This window comes from Phalacrocorax aristotelis, chromosome 5 (assembly GCF_949628215.1).
Source record: "Phalacrocorax aristotelis chromosome 5, bGulAri2.1, whole genome shotgun sequence".
NCBI lineage: Eukaryota > Metazoa > Chordata > Aves > Suliformes > Phalacrocoracidae > Phalacrocorax > Phalacrocorax aristotelis.
The window spans coordinates 70,138,908-70,154,789 of record NC_134280.1 but is presented as its reverse complement, the minus strand read 5'-3'; the positions used below and the strand labels follow the sequence as shown (position 1 = coordinate 70,154,789).

The 15,882-nt window shown below is 46.5% G+C and overlaps 3 protein-coding genes across 4 annotated transcripts in view; 2 read left to right on the top strand and 1 right to left on the bottom strand.

Annotated features, from left to right (window-relative positions):
* The window catches only part of EPS8L2 (EPS8 signaling adaptor L2), a 68,114-nt gene extending 62,792 nt beyond the window's left edge, over positions 1–5,322 (top strand). The window contains exons 19-21 of the mRNA XM_075095228.1: positions 1,407–1,590; positions 2,475–2,607; positions 2,956–5,322. Coding sequence (XP_074951329.1) covers positions 1,407–1,590; positions 2,475–2,607; positions 2,956–3,027 — 389 coding nt within the window. The 3' untranslated portion in view covers positions 3,028–5,322. The remainder of the gene's footprint in view (positions 1–1,406; positions 1,591–2,474; positions 2,608–2,955) is intronic.
* A 1,769-nt stretch (positions 5,323–7,091) lies between these two features.
* On the top strand, positions 7,092–14,764 carry TALDO1 (transaldolase 1). Its single transcript, XM_075095179.1, has 8 exons — positions 7,092–7,317; positions 10,298–10,421; positions 10,872–10,979; positions 11,655–11,786; positions 12,239–12,414; positions 12,588–12,785; positions 13,791–13,936; positions 14,545–14,764. Exons 1-8 carry the CDS (start codon positions 7,221–7,223, stop codon positions 14,575–14,577), a joined length of 1,014 nt encoding a protein of 337 aa, XP_074951280.1. The 5' UTR covers positions 7,092–7,220; the 3' UTR covers positions 14,578–14,764.
* The window catches only part of GATD1 (glutamine amidotransferase class 1 domain containing 1), a 110,251-nt gene continuing 105,296 nt past the window's right edge, over positions 10,928–15,882 (bottom strand). The window contains exons 11-12 of one of the 2 annotated variants that reach the window (XR_012660843.1): positions 11,803–11,866; positions 10,928–11,005 (exon numbers count right to left, since the gene is read on the bottom strand). The gene's annotated coding sequence lies outside the window, so the exon portion shown is untranslated. Of the gene's footprint in view, positions 11,006–11,780; positions 11,867–15,882 lie in introns of those variants that run through there. The other variant, XR_012660844.1, reaches the window with a different exon arrangement.

The following is a 15,882-nucleotide window of genomic DNA, read 5'->3' as shown; positions in this document are numbered from 1 at the left end:
CAATTGGCCTTCCACATCAGGTGACAGTGAAGGGACAACAGGAAGAAAATAAATGGCAACACAGAGGCACAGAAAAATGGGAACCTCGTTCTCAGAAACAGAGAGTCAGGCCTCCCTGACCTCTGATATCTCATGAGGCCTGGGGTTTTTCCCCTCCCTGCTGCAAAGTTTGCAGGGCAATTTCCTTATTTCAATAGCCCAAAGGGAACTAAGTCACTCAAAAACAGGAAGATGACAAACTAAAGCAAAAACACAACAGCAACACCAGACATCAGGGAGAAGGGACCCTGCCCTTGTCACCACTCCACAGCACAAGCAGAAGCAAAGACGCTGCCAGATCAGGTTTTACACCCTCGAGCAAACTTCTGCTAGTTGGTGTTGCGGGGTTTTATGCCCTTTGAAGGAGGTGTGATGACCAGGATAGGTTAGCAACATGAGAAACAACATTGATCCCAATATAAATCTGTATATAAAATAGATTAAAATATAGGTCCTTCCCAGTACCTGCTACAGACACCATGCACACAAAACGAGTGTGTTCTTACCAAAATGTTCTATTATTTTGCCAAATACGACACACTTTTCCCCCAATAATTTCTTCTGAACAAGAATTTTCCAGGCGGATTGGTGGGTAGTTTTGCTCCTGCTGGCTAAAAGCAAGTGCCTCTGCAGCTGTGAGCTCTCCTTTTTCACACCAGACCAATCTCTACTTGGTTAAACATGGACTGGGGAACATGCGCTTAATAAATCATAGAATCACAGAATTATTTAGATCGGAAAAGACCTTTAAATGAGGCAGCTGAGTGTGCTGGTAGATAGCATGACAGAGAACAGACTTCTCTCTAGAAATTATACAGCTCTATCAATGCTGCTCAACATCAGACCCAGAGATTTCCTTCCCCCCAGGAACAGCAGCAGTTGTTCCAAGGCTCTCCAATGAGCCTAATGGACATTGCTGAAGCAACTGTTAATTTGTGACTCTTCCCCTCCATCATTCTGGAGAAGAACTGCAGAAATCTAGGTTTCTCCCAACGAGCAAGCGAGGTTTCAAAAGCTGAAGGAAGTTGAGAGTATTGGCTTGGGAGGAAAGAGGAGATTCCCAGTTTGCTCCAGTAGCCTACCAGCCTTCAAAACTGTGGCGGTCTCCCATTACACATTTATTCCTGATAGAAGTTTGAAGGCAAAATGTTGTTGCTCAACCTATTGTTCTAAAAACACTTAAGCTTGTTCTTTAAAACTAAAATACAAAAGTAAGCACTTTCCTTTGGTATATTTACAGAGTTAAAAATCCTGAGCCACATTTTGATCTTCCTTATGTTTCCCCACAACCATATTAATTTAATAGGATTTGTGACTGAAGACTTGATTTCATTCCCTACTCTCTACCCTGTGCCTTGTTTCCCCAGAACTTATTCATCAAATGGATGAGCTGAACGATGAGTTGCTAAAGAAGATCACAAACAACAGAATTCAGCCTCCCCACAGGAATATCAAAGTGGAAAAGACTCAGCAAGTTTCTGTGCCCCTCACCTTCGATTCCACTACTGAAGAAGTCAAAGCTTGGCTGGAGGCAATACCATTCAGCAAAGAGTAAGATCTGCTTTACTACCATATGAAATGCTGGCCCTCCATTTAAAAAGGAGTGGGGGAGGCAGCTGGCCAACACTTCAACTGGATTACAAGTCACTTGTATTTACTTACGGAGCCTGTGTTGCAAATTAGACGTCAATCACATGGAAGTTGAGCTATGTAACCAGTTCATTCAGAGCCCAAACTTACTCTCTTTCTTTCTTATATACTATCAAACAAACCTGGTCTTTCAGTGCAGCGAAAGACCTAATGAGTAGCTGCAATTAAAGGAATGGTCTTGCTTATTCATGCAGCCAAACTCTGCGCAACATCCTACTGCTGGTGTTTGTCTGGCCCCAATTAGCCGGTTCAGTGCTGAACTTAGAGAAAAATAACTAATTAACTAACTCGCCACGGCCTGAAATGCAAATTCCAGGTGACAGCCTGTCTCTGGAAAAGCTGTCCTGAGGTATCTCTGGGGAAGAGCCAGAGCCTCAGCTGGGGCTAGCAAATCTTCCCAGCCACCAGGGAAGAGCCAAAAAGCTGCACGTGGTCAAGGGTTACGAGTTACAACTCACACTCCACGCAGCGAGCGAAAAGGAGCTCCAGGATTACTCCCCAAACGCGAGGCAAGTGGAGTGAAATCGCTGCAGTACCCGTGGGGCTGGGCACACAGCGGATGCCAGGGTGACGCTGGCTTCACCTGCTCCTCACAGCCTGCCATCGTGCTGGCCTAGAGCCTGGGTAACCCGACAGCTGCCACCTTGGCACAGCCCCAGGGCCTTGCAGGTGCTACGGTGCCGGTGCACATCAGCTGCTCCCAGCCCTTTTATCTCTGACTCCTCACCTTTGGCAAGAGGCCACGCGTAGCACAATTAGCATCTCCTCGCTTTGTATCTTCCCAGGACAGTGGAACACCTTGGCATCCTTACTGGAGCTCAGCTCTTCTCCCTCAACAGAGAGGAGCTGAAGAAAGTGTGTGGTGATGAGGGAAGCAGAGTATACAGTAAAATCACAGTGGAGAAAAATCGACTGGAGGTGAGTAGCTTTCTGGACAACTCCTACCTGAATGGGTGCCTGTACCAGCAGTGTCAGATTTCTTAAACAGACATTTTAAGAAACACAATTTAAAAAAAAAAAACCCAAACCACAAAACAAAACCACACAACCAAAAAACCACACCACCTAGAAATACTGAGAAGTCTTTTAAGCAAAAAGGCCTCAGATCTGTAAGGCAGATCACCCTGTCTACCCTAACAATCTGCCTTCTCATTGGTGTCACTCATCCCTTTGAAACTAGCTCTACTCTTACAGTATTAGTTAAATATTATCATTTAACTACAGCTTGAAGTTAAAATTCAAACTTCTGTTTTGTTTCCATTCTAGAAAAGCAGAGGGGAGTCAGAGCTCGAAGGAATCATGAAGCGTCGCCAGGAAAGGATTGATTCTGCTAATTAAAAATCTATCTGCTTTATTTCAGCTATTAGTCATAGTAGTGCAGGAAAAGGGAATGAAAGCAGTGATCCCCAGTCCAGACGAGAGACAGCAGTGCTCCACTTAGCGGTGTAATTGCCATCAAAGTGACAGTTTCTTGAACACTGTTGATAAGGGTAGACGATAAGACCATGTCCCATTGGGAAAGGTGTTTTAACATTGCATGAAGTTTTTTTTTTTATATAACTATATATTTTATACTGAAATTTTATGTGCATGTGATCAGAGCAGATCAGAACTCACGCGTGTCTGAATGTACAATGGCTGAATTCAAGCAAAAAAGACCCCACAAAACTTTTCTCAGAGGGCTGTACCTGCCCCTAAGCCCCTCGCCAGCATGGCTCGGGAGGAGAGGGCATGGCACACAGCGCAGAACAAAACAGCCTGAATGTTGATAGAGTCTGGACCACAGAAATAAGTCTTTCCCCCCACTTTTAATTTCCTCCTCTGTAGCAGATATCCCCTGCAGCCCACTAGCAAATGCCCTGTGCAGTTCACTGTCCTTTTTCTGTCCCCCCCATGCCCCCTCATTGGACCAGGCTAGAATTGCAACACACGTTACCAAACACTGGCTGTTCCTTAAATACACCTACCACTTAGTGATGTCTTTGAACAGTGGAAACGGGCTTTCATTGTGTGAGGATTGAGCAGGACCCGAGTGACAAATGAAGTGATTTGAATCTGCAAATAGGTGAGCTCAGCCTGATCATCCCTGCTTATGCAGAGGCTGAGGCTCAGGGCAGCTGTGCAGCCCTTCACCTTGGCACTGATCCGGCATCGGGGAGTTGCAGTATTGCCAAAGCCAGGCCTCACACACGGCAAAGATAAGCCCCATTTGCTCCCAACCTAATCACACCCAAAGCCCTTCCCAAGGTGTTCACCACTCGTCTCCACCTTCACATTCTCCTTGCAAAGAGTAATCTGAAATGCTTCCTAAATATCCAAGAAAGAAAAGCACACTTGGAAATGCTGTTTTATTACAAAATAAATGGCCACAAGAAAAAAGAATCTAATTTAGTAGAGGCTGTTGTTCTTCACTTCCTGTTTTTTCTTAATAACGTTATGTGCATATGAATATATCTATCTAGGGAAATACCCCCTCACTCTTACAGTCTATAAATAGGGATAAGGAAGAAACCCCTTTCCCTAGAGCCATAATTAAGTGATTAAGCATCAATAATTTACTCAAAGTTTTAAAAGCTCAGGCAAGCATATAGTAGATTTCCTGTCCACAGCAAGTTTGGCACACGCTGTATTTATATTTTGCTTACAGCCCAACTTGATGGGAATGCAGTAGAACAAACGCATCTACAGGAACTGCTCACAGACTGGGAAGAGTTTGCCTTTCTCATCCACATGCCTTAGCTTTGGCTGAATGGGAATTCAGGCCCAGGCTCCACAAAGACTTAAACGTGTGCTGTCCTTAACCTGCTGTGAATGATCCCACCCTCTTTAAAGGTTAAGCACGTGCCTAAGCCTTTGCAGAGTTTGGGCCTGTCCTTGCACATTTAATGGAAAAAGCCGTACAGCTGTAAGGCGGTGGCTGGGGAACACGTGTCTAAATCTGAGACTACTGAGGCACCTCTCAATTTTGGCTTTGTTCTTCCAAAAACGTTTCCAATCAATGATATATTTTCTTAATCTTGAAATAGGACATTATTAGCACCAGCAGAATTAGGGTGCAGGCAGGGAACTTAACAGAGGAAGATCATGCTTCTGGTCACAACCCTGCTGGCTTGCCACAGCGGCTGGAATTTGCAAAGGGCACTCACCTTGTCAGGGAGGGAGGACGAGGACAATCCTCCTGAGAAGCCCTGTCTCTGGATTAGCGTGGAGATAGGAAGCAGGTGTGAAGGCTGGCAAACCATTGGTGTTTCAAGCACAGGAGGCTAAATAATTTCTAAAATGAAAATAAAAACATAATGGTGAGCCAGGAAATATGACATCATTCTTGCCTTTGGGTATAAAGGAAAATAAATCACACAGAATTACAGTTACTTGGGATTACAACAAGCGTACACGACAGTTCTGTAATGCCAGGAGCCACGGGAGCATTTTGTAAAATAAACGTATCAGTAGACCTTATTGCAGAAGTCACTTTTAAAAACTTCCATATGACTGAGCTGTGCATCTGTTATATTTTTACTGCCTGCAGATAATGCTATAATGTACTGTACATTAATGTAATTGAACGAAGGATAAAATGATATAACCATGCACTATATAAGATTTATTAAAATAGTTAAGTTATACTTATAAGTCCATCTCTGTCTCTTTCACTTGGATATAAATTAAAGCAACAGGACACAAAAACAGTTGTTAAGGGCTGGCTTTTCATAACGACTTGTCACTGTGCATTTAAGACACACAGCAGAGTATCCGAAACCAAGTTTCCTTTTGTTCCTGGGGGGCTGCCATTGAAAACGAAGGATATTATCCTTCAATATATGACTATCACGGAAGGCCTTGATAATTGTTCACATCTAAAAACAAGGGTAGGTGAAAATCCCACATATGATAGCAATCAAATGCCGGGAAAGCTACCAGCTGAATCCAAAACATCCCACCTCGTTGTCTTGAAGAACAAATTTCTCTTACCTCTGGTATGTGCAACTGAGGCAACACACCAGTATTTACACACATAGATACTGTCCAGGACAATGTTCTGTATTGGCAAGCTAAAACCACCCAACCCTGGTCAATGCCAGCTAATGCAGGGCTGAGAACAAAGAGAGGGGAAGCGATATACAAGGAAGGTTCTCTTATTCCTTGGCAAAAGACTCTGGAGACAATGAGAACACGTTTCCTCCAGAGTCACAGAATTCAAACAGGACTTCAACCTAATGCCTCTTTCCATGATCTTCTTTTTGGCCTGGACAAAGCATGAGGTTGTACAAACGCATATTCTTGTACATCAGGATGGGAAATTATTGTTGAACTTTCCACAACTGGAACAATAAAAGACAAAACGAGGGGAACTACATGATCTGAAGAGCCAAGCAGCAGATTCTGCAACATTTCCAGCCAAGCCCCATTCCCTATTTCAGAAACACAACCATGTTAACAGGATCACCTTCTCTAGAGCTTAAATCTCTCTAATCTCTCCAGAGCTGATCTCTTCTCTCTGGTCACCAAGGCCAGGCCCCAAGGGAATGGCCAGGAGATGTGCCAGGGGAGGGTTAGGCTGGGCATTAGGGAAAGGCTCTTCCCCCCGAGGGTGGCGGAGCCCTGGCACAGGCTCCCCAGGGAGGCACCACGGCACCAGCCTGGCGATGTTCCAGAAGCACTTGGACAAGGCCCTCGGAGCCACGGTGTGAATTTGCGGTGTGCTGTGCAGGGACGGGAGTTGGGCTCGATGGTCCCTGCGGGTCCGTCCCAGCTCAGGACATTCTGCAGTTCTATGAAATGAAGTTTAGCAGAATGAACAGCCATCAGCACACAAGACCGCGTGCCTTGCTGGGTTAGAGGGCTCTCTGGCAGGGCAGGCTGTAGCCCCGGCTGACAAGCTATGTTGGGCCTTGCCACAAGAGCAAAGGAGGAAACGCACCGCTCGGTTCCTGCCACGGGTTAACGCAGAGCGCGGCACGGCTGCGAGTCTTTCCTCAAGGCTGCAAAACGAGGCGAACGCTTCACCCTCACCGACCCTCCCGCCGCCATTTTATGTCACCGGCGGAGCCCGGTCCCATGTGAGGCCCCGCGGGCCCGAGAGGAACGGGAGACTGAGGGGCGGCTCAGAAGCCATGCCGAGCTATAAGAAGGCCCCAGGGGAGCTCCGGAGGACAGGAGGGCCACCAGCCCGCCCTGACAGCAGCTCCCCTCAGCACCGCGCCGCCCTCTCCCCGCTCGGGGCAATGGCGGGCAGCGCCCGCCGCATCCCCCGTCGCCAAGGTGACCGTCCCGCCCCTCCCCAGTCGCCAAATTACCCAATCAGAAACTTTCTTCCGTCCCCTCTCCTTGCTCCGGCTCCTCCCGGCCGCATCCGTCTTACCCCGCGCTCTCCTGATTGGCTCGCCGCCTCCCTCCGGGGATGGGATTGGCGGCGAGAGGCGGGTGCCGGGAGCTAGCGGCGGGTGCGCGCGCGCACAGGCAGGTTCCCCTCCGGGCACGCAGGGTTCCTTATAGGTGGCGCGAGCCCCCCCCCCTCAGCCCTACGGATTATGTCGGTGTCTCCCGTGAAGCGGCAGAAGATGGAGTCGGTGCTGGACCAGCTCAAGCACCACACCACCGTGGTGGCCGACACCGGGGACTTCAACGGTAAGAGGCGCTGCGTGGCGGGCACACGCACCCTGTCACCGCCCTCCATCCCCCCCCCTCCGCGGAGAGTGGGCGCGCCCGGCCCAAGGGGCGAGCGTCCGGGGGGGCCCAAACCCCCCTGGCGGTGCGGGGGTGGGGGGGCCGCTCGGTGGCGGGGCGTCGCGCAAGGCCGGCGTTGGGTAAGGCCCCGTTACCTAACGTGGGTGGCGGGGGGTGTCCCTGGCCCGGGGTCTGGAAGGCAGCCGGTGCTTTAACGGCGCTCCTCCTGCGGCCCCGGCGGCTGCCGCCCCCCACCCCGGGTCCCGAGCGGGGCCGTGCCCGCCGGGCTTCCCTTCAGCCGCGGCCTGCGGGCGCGGCTGCGCCGGGTCACGCAGCCCCCTCAGACCCGCCGGTGGTGCCTTTTCCCGGTTTGACCCCGGCGCTGAGCTCCACGTGCCGTCGCTAATAAGCGCCAGGCTCGACAGGACCGGCTCTGCGAGGCTGACGAAGCTGGTTTTCCCACTAACCACCGTACGTTTGGTTTTTGGCTTTGTTGTTGCTTTTTTTTTTTTTCAAATGGTGGAAGCAAAGCAAATAATGGGAGAGGGCTCTTGTTTTCCTCATCGCCCGAGTATGAGCGAGTGCCCTCCGTTCGGAGGAGGGGAGCTGGCGTTCGGGTGCAAGGCCGCTTGCTCTGAAGCCGCGGCTGCCCGAGCGCCTGCACAGGCAGCTGCTGTGCATCAGAACTGAAACAGTCCCTCCCCGAACATCGCTGGGTCGCGTAGAGCAACACTTCTTGAATCCTGTTCTGCATCACCGAGGCCTGCGGTAATTCGCCTGCTGCTTACCTAACCCCATAGGTGACAAGTAAACGATCCTAAATGGCAACCATCAAAAGTCTTCTACTGTTAAATTTAGGATTAAGAGCGCACGGGGGTAGCAGCAGCTCAGATGCGTGCCTTGCGATGCTGTCTGCCCGCATTTACGTACTTGCGCTGGCTCCAGGAGACGCAGATCCGTTGACCGCTCCGGGTTGCCTGACTGCAAGTACCAGGCTGCATGAAACATTAGGGAGGAGCTGTCGCTTGCCTTCCAGAGTCTGTCTGACATGACAGACAACTGCCATACCGTGAGAGGTATGGGGCATCAACACAGCTCTATCAAACGTTGCATGGAGAGGGTTGGAAACACTGAGTGACAAGGTAACTTCAGCCTTGTCAGATTTGTGTATCTTCAAATGGCAACCAACCTGCTAAAGCCCAGTGCGTGCTGGAATTGCATGAATTTAAAACATCGAGTTGTCTATCCTCGTTTAAAAAAAAAAGTGTAATTGGGAAAAACAAACCCGTGTGATGGCTGAGGGGGTGTTTGCGTAGGGGTGGCAGTAAGGAGGCCGAGTGCTACCTGCTGGAAAGGTTTAACAAGCTCCTTGAAAGTTTTGTGGTTGATCTCTGGCCGCCTGTTGTCGCCTGTAGCCTTGTTGGGACGGTAAGAAGGACCTGCAGATGACATCTGACTCCCTCCCTGTTCACCTTAAACGCTGGCGCTGGTTAAGGCGCAGTTGTTGCTAATGCCAATTCCTGCTTTTTGTTCATGGATAAACGTGTCGGTAGGGTGCTGCGTAGGAAAGGGTGCTGGTTTGAATGGCTCTTGAAGCAAACACCTGCAGTGAGCGGCGGTGCCTTTGTTAGTTTTGCTTTTTCGCTAAGCCGGGCCGGTGTGTACGTACCCTTTTGCCTGGCTTGCTCTGTGCTCACAGTGAGGAAAGGTGGCACGACGGTCGCAGCCCCCCCGGCTGAAAGCTTGTGTTGCACAGCTAAAGCGCAGCCTGCCAACTGCTTCTGACAGGCTGAAAGGAAGGCTGGGTGGGGAAAACTGGGTGACAGACTTCATGAGATTAATTGGCGTGTGTTGCCAGAGACCTGTGAGAGTCCTCAAATGCTGCAAGGCTCTGTAATCGGCTCTGTCAAAACAGAGTTCTCCAAAACTGTGTGTATGCTTCAGAACTGAGTTTCATTGGTGCTCTGCTTTTACTTAAAGCAGTAACTATGTGAAATGTGTTTTGAAGGACGTGTTTGCATAGAGAGGGCTTGCTCAAGGATCACGATTGTTGCCTAGGAGGGAGCTATGGAAATAAAATACTCGTTTTCTTCTATGACTGAAAAAATAAATTTGCATTCTCTAACTCAGGTTTTCATTCCTGTGGAAAAATGCTGAGGAGAATGAGCTGGTAATACATATTTTTATTTTTGCCATTTAGCAGCGTTAACAAGGGAGCTTGTAAGCAGAAGTTGCTGAAGGGCCTGCAGAGGCTCTCCCTGACGTGCTGAGTCAGGCTCTGCATGCCAGACAGCTCAGCTGTGATTAGGGCCAGACATTGGTGGTCGCAGCCTACTCTGGTAAACAACTGGTATCACCTGAAATAGGTGTAGCCCAGGGCTGAAGGTAAGCCAAAGGCTCAAGTACCTCTCTGAGGAAGGAAGCCTGGTAGTACAAGGGAATTGTAAGAACAAATACTAAGAAATGGTCTGCAGCTGCTGGAAAAAGTTTTAAAATGCAGTAAGACTCAGCAACTTTTCCAACAGATGAGTTTTTTTCCTGGTCTGGTTGTAGACAAACAAAAACCCAAAAGTCTAACTGCTAGAGGGGAAGAAAGATCCCCTGGCCTCTACTTTCCCCCCGTGGGTCCTGGAGCTCAGCTCTGCTGGTGAACAGGATATGGACAGATGTGAAAAGTTGAAAATTAGGATGACTTCTCTTCATCTGTCACTTCTACAAGTGAACTCTGCTGTTACTTATGCCTGTAGTTCCGTTAGCCTTGTTCTGGCTCCTGGCACAAGCCACCTTTCAGGCAGCGCTTTTGAATCATCCGTGTGCACTAGGCTGCTCTGCCACAAACGCTGCTGTCCTGCAGCTGTTTACCTTCTCACTATTTGAGCAAAATCCTTTTAGTTGCTCAGGCCTGCTGACTGTTTTAAACAGGCTGTTTTTATTTCCCCAGCAATTGATGAGTACAAGCCCCTAGATGCCACCACAAACCCATCTCTGATCCTAGCTGCGGCTCAGATGCCGGCTTATCAGGAACTTGTGGATGACGCTGTTGCCTACGGGAAGAAACTTGGTGGGTAAGTAAAGAGGCTTTTTTTTTAAATCTCAGTAGATCTATATTTAAGATGCCTTATTTATACAAACAGTGTTTAGTACTACTAGCAATGTACTGGGGTTTCCCCCTCGTGTACTCGGAGGTGTATTTCCTGCCCCTGAAAGCCTCAAATCTTAAATAAGAATTTCTTACACTCTCTTCGGATGGGCTCTGAAAAAGCACATCTCCATTTACCAGTTCCCACATGGCCTTCTAGGACTGCTCAGGAAAACACTCCTGAGTTGCCAGCATTATAGGGAATAGTACCCAAAGGCTAATACTGCTGGTGGAACATACACATGGAGCAGAGCAGCAGTGGCTATTTGAACTCTGGAATTTGATGTGAAATGGGCTGTGAAATTTGATGTTCAAATCTATGGCAAGGTGTGAATGTGCTCTCCCCCAGAATGATTTTGCTCTTTGTGGTTTTCAGGTCGGAAGAGGAACAGATCAAAAATGCTTGTGACAAACTTTTTGTATTATTTGGAGCTGAAATATTGAAGAGGATACCTGGCCGTGTGTCCACAGAAGTAGATGCAAGGTTGGCTCTTTTTCCTCTGGCTTATCCTGGATATTTGTGCATACAAAAAGAGACACTATGTGAGTTGGAGAAAGATGTTCTTGACTAGACAGCTCACTGTTACAAGGCTAGCAAGAGTTTATATTTATTTGTTTAATTAGAGAATGGATTTTACTTAGTTTGCTTGATTATAACTTGGTGACAGAATTTTATGAAAACAAGCAATACCGAGCTTGGATTTTTGTGATTGTCTTGGTGTTCCTTAAGCAAGGGAAACCTCACGCTTCCCGTATACCTAGTTTTGCTCATCCTCTTCCATGCGATAATGTCTTATCAATTTCCCAAGAGATCTGTTTTAACAGTTTACTTCAAGACTTGCACAGGATTTGTCTGTAACCTGCTCATTGCCAATTCACTTCTAACACTCAGCTCCCGCATTCATTATGACAAAGCTAAGGAAAACTTTAGTCTATAGCTTTCTCAGGGGAAGCTATCTTGACTCTGGATCCTCTGAATCGGAGAGTAGTGGTGCTGTCGCACACTTACTTGATGGGCTCACAATCCAGGAAATATCTCTAAGAAAAAACTGCTATTGGCATATAAATGCTGATAAAACGGATAGTGTTTTCAATTGGCTTTGGGTGGGAGAGGGTTTTAAAGAAGTCAGTTTTAAGCAGTCCTGCTCTTGTTTCAAAGGTTGTCCTTTGATAAGGACGGAATGATTCAAAGGGCCAGGCGCCTCATTGACCTTTATAAGGAAGCAGGAATTGGTAAAGATCGTATTCTCATAAAGCTCTCTTCAACGTGGGAAGGAATCCAGGCTGGCAAGTAAGTATTTCTGTACCTGGTATGCTGATTCATGGCATGCTTCTGCCTGTTCACAGGCACCTGACAAATGCACTCTGCACCTGAAAGAAAGAATTGTTTTGAAAGCACTGCACCAGGAAGTCTGTTACTAGGGCTACAGCGAGCAGGGACAGTGCTCTGCTACAGCTTTCTGTTGAAATAGGAAAAGTTTGTTCATACGAGGGCCAGGCCACAAACAGAGCTTCCTGAAACATGCTAAGTTGTCTGCCTTTGGCTCAAGGATCAGCATTAAAGAAAGCAGAGTCTGGCAGAGCAACACATCTGCTGTTAGTTTAAAACTTTAAAGCTTATAAACTGTACCACATTCCTCATATAACTCAAGGAATTTAGTAGTTTTAACTTACTAGCGTGTTATTAGAATGTAAATTCAGCAGGTGAGCAAACTGTTGTTTTAATCCAGCCTCTGTCTGCAGGGTCCTGGAAGCAGAGCACGGGATTCACTGCAACATGACCTTGCTGTTCTCCTTCGCTCAGGCAGTTGCCTGTGCTGAAGCTGGAGTTACTCTGATTTCCCCATTTGTAGGACGTATCCTGGACTGGTACGTTGCAAATGGAGATAAGAAAACCTATGAGCCTTCAGAGGATCCAGGTAAGCTTTCCTTTTAACATATTGTTAAAAATTACAATAGCTACTCGTTCAAACTGCAGTTTACTTGTATAAATCCTCTTAATGAAAAAAATGTTGGTTTTGAGCACGTTCTAAATAGTCACTTGTACTTCACATGAATTGTTCTGAAAGTTGTTGGTGTTTTTTTTTTTAAGGAGTGAAGAGTGTCACTAAGATCTATAACTACTACAAAAAGTTTGGCTACAAAACTATCGTGATGGGTGCTTCATTTCGAAATACAGGAGAAATAAAAGCTCTTACAGGCTGTGACTATCTCACTATTTCACCCAAGCTTTTAGCAGAGCTCAGCAAAGAGTATGCCAAGCTAACTCCCACGCTCAGTGTAAAAGAGGGTAAGTCCTTGCTCAGCCTCCCTTCTTGAATGTTTAAGAGTATGTGGTTCCACTCAGCTCTGTGGTGCTTGCTTCCATTCTGCTTCAAGGCTAAATATTGACCCCTCCCTAATGGAAATACTGTAGTCTCATTATAACATACTGCTACTGACACACAGTTGCTTCTTTAGGGTCTCTGGTCCCACTGGGTACGCTAACTGGAGTTACGATGGGGTTTGAGTATGCTTAAATACCGTGTACCCTCTCCTGAGAGGACAGGGAGAGCAGAAGGAACTTTATACTTCATCTGCTTGGGATAAAATATTACTGAATATTGGCAAAGATGCCAAACCTAGTTTAATGTTATGTTAATAGTGCATCAGTGATGCAGTTAACTCTAGACATGCCAAAAGGTATGTGTGTTTCCCTCCAGAAACTCTGGAAATTAATCATCTGCAAAACAGGGATCCAGTGATACCGCAGCACGATGGTTTTCCCTGTATGCTCCCGTTGCACTACTCTTGCTTTTCTGTAGCCTGATTAAAATGCTACTTTACAACTCGGGGAAGATCAGATTTGTGCACAGCTGCAGTCATGGGTTGCTGCTTGCAGGGTGCTAGCTGCCTTGTAGGCACGCTATCAATTGAGCTGTTGTTAGGGACTTGCCAAATAATCAAAGACCTAATTGTTCAGCATATTTGCTTAGAATGTCTCACAGTGGTGTGTTGCATCATTCCTGATAACCGTACCATTCAGAAGCAGATACAAGATAATGGCATACATGTAAACACTGTATTTTAAGAGAACTGGTTATCTAGATGACTTTCCACTTCCCAAAACCAGATGAGGAGCATTTTCACTCTTGCAGCCCAAGTGTCCTCATGTAGCAAGTGATGTTGAAAGTGGTGTTGGAAACTTTTCAACAGCTGGAGAAGGTCAGGATCTTGAGACTGTTCTAGAAAGCCTGTAGTATTTGGTAATAATCTGGTGATATGGTTTGTTTCCCTCTGAATTCCCCTTGCACAGCTCAAGCATGTGAGCTTGAGAAGATCCACCTGGACGAGAAGGCATTCCGCTGGCACCATAACGAAGACCAGATGGCTGTGGAGAAGTTATCCGAGGGGATCAGAAAATTTGCTGCAGATGCAATTAAACTGGAGAGGATGTTAAAGGTAGATGTTATCTCATGCTGTGTTCCTCCCAGGTACTGTAGCTAACCCGCGGTTCCTTGTGGTACGGCTAGGGCTTAGGAACCTGGAAGCAAGTCCGATCAGGTTTTTATACAGGCAGTACACACTATGCCTGTATAGTAGGAGAGGCAATGAGCAAACTGGCCACCTAAATTAAGTGATTTTGGTAAACTTCACTGCATCTCAGGAATGAATTCATGCCAGATGTATACAGCCACACCTGCTGTTTAAGGCCCAAGGCCGTGTTTAGCTCGTTAGCTGTCAGCAGCAGTACAAGACCCAAATAATCTTCAGATAGTGAGCTGGAGATGAATCGTGTTTGTACATGGCAGTAGGAGGCACCAAGAATAGATATGCTGAGTACAGCCAAGCCATGTGGAAGTTTTCTGTCAGTTTATGGAGTCTTTCAAATGGGATTAATTGAACCATGTGTTTTCCCAGGGGGGATACGCACCCCCAGTATACCCAGTCTAGGCGTTTGTTCTTGTTGACTGACAACTACTTAGTAGTGAGTTAAGCCTGCATTGCTAAAGCCCATCCAGTTCCCAAACTCTTATTCAACTGCTGTATGTTTACTTCTCCTTTTCTAGGAGCGAATGTTCAGTGCTGAAAATGGAAAGTAGAAGAATCAGAACGCTCCTGAGTGGATCACCTGAGGCTAAACAGATGTACAAATGTCTTACCTGTAAAAGTCGTATGCTATGTATGGATAGACTCCTGTATCATGCTTTTTTTTATCAATTTGCAAAGGGACAAATAGAGTTTCAATTTTTTGTGGCACTTTTGTCAATACATGCAAATTAACACAGACTTCCTTTGTAATGTGTTAATTTCACTGCTGCAGGGGACAGCTGACATAGTATTTTATTTTTTTAAAAGTTTTTATATTAAATTCCTACTTAAGTCTACATTCCTAACCCATTAAGAAAGCAATTTTGTCTTTCATGCTGTCTTACTGTGACTAAAGAAAAGACACAGGTGTCAAAAGCCCTCCTTGGTCCAAACCCACAAGTATTCTTATGGGACATAAGAATAAGTACTTTATGTAAATAAGACTTTATGCAGCCTCAGGGGCAGCAGTAGTCACTGGGTGGCAAAGCTGGTGAATGCCACCATAATTAATATTTCAAGGCTTTTTAAAAGGGGGGGAAAAGCTGCATCATACGCAATTTTTAGGAGTTTTGTCAAATACCGTTTTTTTTTACCACTTGCCAAAGAGCCCAAAGCAAGGTAACAGCATGAACAGGGCCCTGACTGAAGCTTAAACTGCCACTGCAGTAGCATAAGCTACACCTACCTGCAAGGTGGTTGGTGACCACGCTTTCAAAATGAAGTAACTAAGTCTCTCAAGCAGTTAATAAATAACTTGTCAGCTCAGATTAACCAACAGCCATCAAACATGTGGATACAGCTCAAGATGTCTTTAGAGGAGCTACTGCTTTTCTTTATGCAATAATCATAGATTGCTGCCAAACCTACCCCACAACTGAGCAGGTTTGGTGTTTTTTTTTTTTCCTTCTATTGCCCTCCCCTTTCCCCGTTGTTCTTAAGCTGCTGTTTTTACAGAAGAACAACAGCTATGTGGCAGCCTTCCTCGTGAAGGACCTAATTCTCATGCAGCACTTGCCCATTACAGGTCTTTCCATTAAGTTGGGAAGTGACTACGTTTCGTGCTGTATTTCATTAAGACTAATTAAATATATCTTAGTTTATATAGGTCCAGTTACATTAACAATAGACAAGAACAAGTGATAGGACAAGAAGAAATGGCTTCAAGTTGCACCAGGGGTGGTTTAGAGTGGATAGTAGGAAAAATTTATTCACCGAAAGGGTCATCAAGCACTGGAACAGGCTGCTCAGGGCAGTGGTGGAGTTGCCATCCCTGGAGGGATTTAAAAAACATGTGGATGTGGTGCTTGGGGACATGG

Bases quoted from the DNA above. Each gene is read 5' to 3' on its own strand.
- TALDO1 (XM_075095179.1), top strand. From the start codon at position 7,221: ATGTCGGTGTCTCCCGTGAAGCGGCAGAAGATGGAGTCGGTGCTGGAC. The intron at 12,786-13,790 runs GTAAGTCCTTGC...CCCCTTGCACAG, and splicing joins CACGCTCAGTGTAAAAGAGG to CTCAAGCATGTGAGCTTGAG. The intron at 13,937-14,544 runs GTAGATGTTATC...CTCCTTTTCTAG, and splicing joins AACTGGAGAGGATGTTAAAG to GAGCGAATGTTCAGTGCTGA.